At 38.4% G+C, this 7633-nt stretch overlaps 1 protein-coding gene across 1 annotated transcript; it reads left to right on the top strand.

The window, feature by feature from the left end:
• The first annotated feature begins 1502 nt into the window (after positions 1 to 1502).
• Positions 1503 to 5696, top strand: cfap210 (cilia and flagella associated protein 210). The gene is made up of 8 exons (XM_084724086.1): positions 1503 to 1751; positions 1883 to 2056; positions 2149 to 2354; positions 3433 to 3589; positions 3672 to 3811; positions 3897 to 4089; positions 5006 to 5170; positions 5270 to 5696. The coding sequence occupies exons 1-8, from the start codon at positions 1569 to 1571 to the stop codon at positions 5624 to 5626; spliced, it is 1575 nt and encodes a 524-aa protein (XP_084580212.1). The 5' UTR covers positions 1503 to 1568; the 3' UTR covers positions 5627 to 5696.
• Positions 5697 to 7633: the final 1937 nt, after the last annotated feature.

Below are 7633 nucleotides of genomic sequence, written 5' to 3' on the forward strand. Positions count from 1 at the left end.
ATCTTTTTTTTCGTCCCTTTGGTGGAGAAAGGCTTCTCCAGGGTTCCATATTGGGCAAACCAAAGAAATACGCTACTTATTTTTTCATATTTTAGCATTTTTCCGGAGGAAATGTTATTCAGTTCAGTATTTTTCTAAAAACTGCAAAGGTGCCAAACATTGTCGGCCACGACTGGATATAGAAGAAAGTCCATACTTCATCTAAAAACATATTGAGACTGAGACTGAGGTGTGTTTTGTTTTGTGCTTTCAAACAGGAGTAACTTTGAGGAACACGCGGCAGCGCCACCTGTCGTCGATTAGCGGGAAGGCTTCCGATTGGTTCGACCGTTGCCTGGATACAGCGCAACAAATGCACCCTGACACAGCTGAATGTAACCCGGAGAGGAAAAGTTTCCCTTATCAACGGCTTCATTTTGGCAGTGGTGTTTGTTTCTTTAATTACTTTGCAGTATATACTGTAAACAAATGTCATCGCCGGTTCAGTACGGCAGACGAAGAGGTTCCAGTAGGAGAGGTGAGAGCTAAATTAATGGAGTTTTGAGTTATTTTTACTGCAGGTAGCTAAATTAGCTAGCTGTTAGCTTAAATCCGCGTTTAATTAATATGCTTCCATCCACAGTCAAGCCATAGAGCAAACCTGTAGCCACCTAAAAAAAACAGCAATTACATATTTGACTAGAGAGATATTATTGTAACTTACAGTATTATTTTTATTTCTCACAGTGTAACTCATCCCATGAAGATACTTTAGACTAGCCACCAAACAAAGTCTGTGAACTTACATGATTTACCTCATAAATTTTATTAACTCATAAAGGTTTTAAATCATAGTTTCAAAACTGTCTTCAGAATCCCAAGATATAATTCTGGTTGAGAAATACAGTATCTTCTTTCTATTAGATTTTTTCCTTTTGGCTAAAAACAGACAATTTTACTTTATTTAGTGTTTTAAAAAAGAAAGGATCAGAAATGGCCTTCAAAATTCAGACTGATACTGGTCATTGGAGGCCAATACTGATACTGATATAAGGGAGTAAAAAAAAAAAAAAAAATCAGATCAAGCATCAAATATACATAAAATGCTGCCTATAAAAACAACAAATTACTAAAAACATTCTGCATTATGTTCTGTAAAAAAAAGTGTTGTAATGGCGCATATTGGATAATATATACACCAATAATGATCTAGATCAATATAGCTGTGAAACAGATCATAAGTCGGTGGCAGTACAGTACTGTATAATGAAACATAATCTGATTATCTTTAAAAATATAATAATAAAAAAGTGAATTTGTTATGTCAAAAGACAATTCCTCACTTGACCCCAAATCATCAAGGACCATAAATAATATTACTTAACAAATCTACTATTTCATTCCATGTGCAGTTACAGAATGTTAACTGAACTTTGAGAAAACCATTTAATATGTGAGTATAGATGGTGAAGTGATGTTTCCTGTGATACTACATCTAGATGTATTGCTTAACTTACAGGATGTTGTCTCAGGGTAATAGCCTTATTTTTTTTTTTCAAACAGTGTCTTCAGCTGAGGATGCCAGCAGGATGATCCAGCCGCTGGACCTCCGACAAGTTGCTGTCTTAACCAAGGCTGAGTGGCTGAGGATTCAAGATGAACTGAACCAGGGTAATAAAGATGAGGAGGCTCTGAGAGAGGCAGCGAAACAGAGAGAGGTTCAACACCTGAAATCAAAAGAGGTGGTGAAACGCTGGTCCAACACCATCGCTGTAAGTTCTCTGTGCAGGGATTTTTTCTTAATTTACTTTGTTAAATTTAGATATGCTTGCCAGGACCTAACAAGCACAATATACTGCAATAAAGAAAAGGTTAACACGCTGTATCTTTACATTTATCAAAGGGTCAAAGGCAAAAAAAGCTGGAGGCAAAGAAGATTCGTGATGAGATTGAGGAGGAGAAAAGGAAACAGATTGATAAGGAAGAGGCCGAATATCAGCAGCAGAAGCGTAAAGAATCCATTGAAAAAGCCAAGACTCGGCAGTATTATCAACAAGACCGTGTTAAAGGATTACATGTTGGTATCATTTAAATGTATTGTGTCACTTGTACATCTTTGGCTATATGCTGCTGTTCTGGGATAATGAGTGATTGTTGCTGCTTGCACAGCGTGCGCTCCTGTTGACAGAGGTGCTGAAGGAGAGGGAGGCACAGATTGAACTGAAGAAAAGAATCCAGAATGCCTCTAAAGATGTGGACAAACAGTTCATAGATATGATGAAGACCAGAGAGGATGAAGCCTTGAGACGTGAGGAGGAGAAGTCGCTGCAGAAAAAGCTTGAAAGACAGGCTGTTACAGAGGACCTGAAAAAACAGTGAGTCCCACATTAAACCCAAGAAACAGCTTTGATCATGCTGCAGATGGACCAGTTGCTACAGAGTTCTAGATATGATGTCCTCTCTATTTCAAAGATGTTCATTAAAGGGATAGTTTGGATTATTTGAAGTTGGGTTGTATAAAGTCATTTTCCATAGTCAGCCTCCAATTTCAGGAAGCAGCAGGACTACCAGTGTAGGAAGCTAAACAATGTGGACAGAGTCAGTATTTTATCCACCTAAAAAAAAGTCCCACCTAAAAGAATCAATATCAGTTTAAAACAATTTTTTTTTATAAATATATTAAAATCAACAGAGCAATAATCTAACTTTAGGGAGGGGGAATGGTCATTTCATTACAAAAGGGCAGGGGAATGGTCAGTTTATGCTTGCCAAGGGCAGGGGGAGAGCAGGCCGAGGTCAGCTTTGCTGTAAGTCGGGTGCTTCTACAGTCTTCACTTCGTTGACTTCTGAACGGTCACCATAGACTAGGCCAGCATCGGCGTTCAGGAAACCCAACATGGCCTTAAGGCTCCGGCACGTGGCACTGACCTTGGCTTGCAGATAGGAACACACAAGCATGGATGACAGACATATTCACATAGTTAGATCTCATTGTATAAACAAACAACAAACAGGAGAGGATGAGAGACAGCGGTGTTTGCTGCATGTGGCTTAAAAAAACGAGAGAGTGAGGCGCCTCAATCACACCTGGTTTCAATCAGTAACTACATCATAGCCAGTTCAAGTCCTTCCATCCCCCCACACACACAGCACCACCGCACACAGAAAACCACTCCCAGTCAGTGCCAGTGAAACGTAGGTGAGCTCGTGTGAAGGTGGCTAAAATATGTTTTGCTCCTGTCAAGAGCGGTACATTACTTAGCTTCTGTGGTGGAACGTCTCTCTGCTTATCCAAAGTGGGGACCTCAATCTACTGTAAATAATACGCTGACTATCGACGAGAACCTCATTCAACCCCACTTAAAAGAACCCAAGCTGTCCCGTTAATGTTTAATTTCATTCACTGTATGGAAAAATTGCACAGGAAACACGAGTATGATTCCTTTTCTTTAGGATCAAGGAAAATGAGCTGGTGAGAGAGCGACAGAAGATAGAGAACAAGAAAGACGGAGAGGAAAACCAGCGTCTTAAAGAGCTCTATCAGTGGGAGCAAAGAATGGAAGAAGAAAGACAAGCGAAGCAGAAGAAAAACCTCATGCAAGCTCATTTGGTAAGATCTTAGCAGCACATCTAGAATATGTAATCTTATTTCATAACACAGATTTACTATTATATACACATTGTACTTTTAGGAACATCTCACCAATATGGACCTCATAAGAGCAACAGATGCACAAAAACAGGAGGCTGAAGAGGAGCAAAGGAAACTTTTTCTCTCCGCAAAACAAAAAATGACGAAGTTGCGGAAAGACAGAGAAAAGGAATTGTTTAGGTAAAACACACAATCACCTGTCTTGACATCTCAAACATACAGTGACAATGACGCTGTGGTTATCACGATCATATTCATTCTTCAGAGAGGCTCAGGAGCGCAGAGAGAGGATCACGAACAAACTGACCGTCACTCAGCAGGAGCAAACAGCCAGTGAGGAGCAGAGGATCGCGAAGGCCGTCGCCGAGCAGGATGCAAGGCAGGCTCAGCTGCAGTGGGAGGAGGAGGAGAGGAGGGCCGCGACGCTGAAGTCGATCACTGCACACAGACAACTGATGGTAACACGAGCTGCTGTGTCTGATCACCTGAGGTCACTGAAAGGAGAAATATGTAATATATTTACTGCGTTAAATCATAAAATTACCATGATATGTCATCAGAAATTAAGGAAACATGTTAAGTTGAAATTCTGGCTACAAGTCTGGAGAGGAGTCAGCAGGAGGAAACAACTCACAGCTCACAGGGTTGTTGGGAAAGAATGAAATACTGATATCATGTTAATAATCCACATATGAGAATGTCTAAATAATCCAGTACCTTTTAAACTGTATGATCTTAAATCAGTTACACTTTCTTTTTCTTTCTTTTGAGGAGGGTTGCAAATTTTGTACATTTTCTTTAACCGGTAGTTGAACACATTAAAAATCAATTAATCATTAGAATTAATAAGATACAAAAGTCTTTTTGTCAGTTTTAAACAATGCTAATGTTACAGTAGTTATGTGAAACATTGATTCATTAAGAACTAACGATTAAAATGAACAGAATAATAAAATAATAACACTATTGTGTCCTTATTCAACAAAAGGCTCCCGCACACAAAATAACGTGATGTGGAGCGCAGTAACTGCCATGTCTACACCAACACTCTGTGAAATTATTGGTTCATATGATTTTAATTGTTAAATTCTTAATTAATCATTCGCGTCCCTTATTTTGAGTGTATTTCAATTGCCAAAAAGACAAAACACATTAATAGAAAATGTGTGGTGAAAATCTGATATGATCACAAACCTACCTTCAACTATAGATCTTATATCAAACAGTTAATAAACCTATTTATTATACAGTCGATGGTTGCTCTTTAGTACTCTTTATTTGTATAATTGCATATTGCTGCTTTGAGGGGTCGTAATCTCCAGCTGCAGCTAACAAACATTTATCACACCTGTAACACAAACTGTGTTTCATCAGAGCCAAGAGAAGGAACAGAGGGACAAAATGGCAAAGCAGAACGCCGAAGAAGCGCTTCAGGCCAAGAGAGAGGCGGACAGAATATTTTCTGAGAAACAACAACTGAAGGCTCAGAAGATCAGAGAAGATGCAATAAAATTACGAGACCTCAACGCCACTCTGATGGTAATGTTGAAGCTATCTCCACCACATCTTTATGAAAATTAACAATCGTGGTTCGGTGGTGGTCACGGTCCTTGTTAATCTTTCATCCCTCAAACACAGGCTGAGAAAAGTGTCAGGCACTGGCAGCTGAAACAGGAAGAATATGAGTTTGAAGAGGAGAACGCACATCTCATTGCTGAAGAGGAAAACCAGTTTCAGCAGTATTCACGGGACGTCATCAACGCAGCAGCAGAGGCTCAGCGAAACGTGTTTCCACTTTGCAAAGCTGCGAGGGAGGGCATCGGAGGAGGGTCTGGTCCCGTTCATGGCAGAGCCAGGCCTAGTTATCTTGTTCAGGATCGTACTGGCGCTCAGATGCCCAAATATGTGTCTGTTGCCACCCAAAACATTAAAAGTCTTAATGAGGCTGTAGGTATTCAAGAGGCAAAGATGAGGCTTGGATTTACATGGCGATAGGTTCCCCTAAATTTATTGATTTGGAACTCACTGAAGGTTCAAGTAACATGATTAAAATATTTTGACAAAGGCTGTGTCTGAAATCACTCCCTCGTTCACTCACAGTGAATAATTTTGATTTTGAGATTTTGCAGCACTGCCTAAGAGGTGTGGTTTTGCACTACTTCCGTATTTAAAATAAAACACATTACATTATGGGTAAAAATATCGTCCATGCCATCGACATGTATACGTAGATGGAACGTTCGCTTTTGGATCATTCGTCAACGTCACCGCCATATTTGACAGGGAAAGACTGCCCTGTAAACAAACACAAAGTAAAAATCACCAAAATATTTACATTTATTAGTAAATTTCAATAAGTTAATTTTATATTCAGGTGTTTATGATTTATGTGGAGTAAGTTGGAAAAATTAATACTCTTTCCTATTTCATGTAGATCATGAACACTCAAAAAAACAGCCTGAGAAATAAATGTTTTAACGCTTTTTATCAAGAAAAAACGCAGCTCCCGTTTACATGTTTGTTAGCAGGCCAGTCTTATCTGGTTCAATATGGCGGTGACGTTAATGTAGTACAGCAATGAGCCGAAGCGGTCAGTGTGGCGTCTGTATATATGTCTGTGGTCCATGGGGCATCGGTAAAGACCTAAACCACGACAATCCTGATTTGTGTTCAGCCAGGGACGTGTTGTTATGCATAACTGCAACGATTAACCGATTATTAAATTAATCACCAACTCTTTAAGAATCTATTCATTGGTTTCAGTAATTTTTTAAGAAAAATTCTATGACTATGAGAACATGGACAGTAGTTAATTAATACTAAACCAACCCTTTAATCACCACAGCAGTTAACTGAACCCGATACTGAATGATAGAATATTAACAGTACAGTGTGAATTACCTGTTTACCACTGTGGATTTCTGTAATTTTTGGATGCTAACAATGTTTGCATCTCCAACAGAGTGTGTGCTGTGACAGCATTTACAGAATATTAAAACAACTGAGTTAAATCAAAGTTGAGGCTTTTAATTCATTCTACACTGCAGTCGAGTTCTTGAAAACCAACTTGCACAAAACACAATTTATACAAATTGATTTTATGTTGTACGTACAGCATCACATTGACATATTTTCCATTCAAAAAAAAAACCCCCCCAAAAAAAACCGACCAACCAGAGGTATCGCAAATCCTGTTAACAAATAAAATTACAGTAAAAGTTTGTGGGTGTACAAAAAAAAAAACAAAAAAGGCATCATTGATGTACATATTTCAGCTAACGATGACAGGGAGAAACATGCAAGGAATTATGGGTGTCATCTTTCAAATTGATTGTTGTAGTAAAATTATCTTGACAGGTAAACACCAGACATTTACAGTCTTTATTCCCGACATCGACTGTGTTAAATAACATTAAATCAAATTTCAGGATAAAAAATCCTCAGGGAAAAAGATACTAAAAGCGTCTGTTACAGTAAAATCTTGAATCTGTCTTTTTTTTTTTTTTTTTTTTTTTTTTTTTTACAAACAGTTTGAAATTGTAAAGCCAAAATATAATTTACCAAAGAATCCACAATTTAAAAAAAAAAAAGAAAAAAAAGAAAAAATAACGCATTTAAGCCGACTTCCTCTGGTCATGTACAATTGAAAGAAAACCTGGTTCGTTTATATTCGCTGCTACTGCAGTGCGCACTGTAGGTGAGTTTGTTTTCTTCAGTCACAGATCCTTTTCTCTAAACTGGCCGTGCAGCTTCAGCTACCCATCTACAGTGTAACGAACTTAAAGGGTTAGTTTGTGTTTTTTGAAGTGGGGTTGTATAAGGTACTAAACAATAGTCAGTGTGTTAGCTTCAGTAGATCCTGGTTGACAGCAGTACCAGCACAGAAGCTAAGCAATGTATTACTTAAAATTGCTTTTAAAAAAGAACAACAAACAAACAAAAACAGTTACACAATATTTAGAATATTGTCACTGCTTCACTTGGCCGTCAGACAGCCTTTTC

Source organism: Lutjanus erythropterus, chromosome 8 (genome assembly GCF_056507025.1).
Source record: "Lutjanus erythropterus isolate fLutEry1 chromosome 8, fLutEry1.hap2, whole genome shotgun sequence".
Classification (NCBI taxonomy): domain Eukaryota; kingdom Metazoa; phylum Chordata; class Actinopteri; order Lutjaniformes; family Lutjanidae; genus Lutjanus; species Lutjanus erythropterus.

Excerpts from the sequence above, each read along its gene's own strand:
- cfap210 (XM_084724086.1), top strand. The coding sequence starts at position 1,569 with ATGATCCAGCCGCTGGACCTCCGACAAGTTGCTGTCTTAACCAAGGCT. Across the intron at positions 3,812-3,896 it reads AGAGAAAAGGAATTGTTTAG|AGAGGCTCAGGAGCGCAGAG; the intron begins GTAAAACACACA and ends TTCATTCTTCAG. Across the intron at positions 4,090-5,005 it reads CTGCACACAGACAACTGATG|AGCCAAGAGAAGGAACAGAG; the intron begins GTAACACGAGCT and ends GTGTTTCATCAG.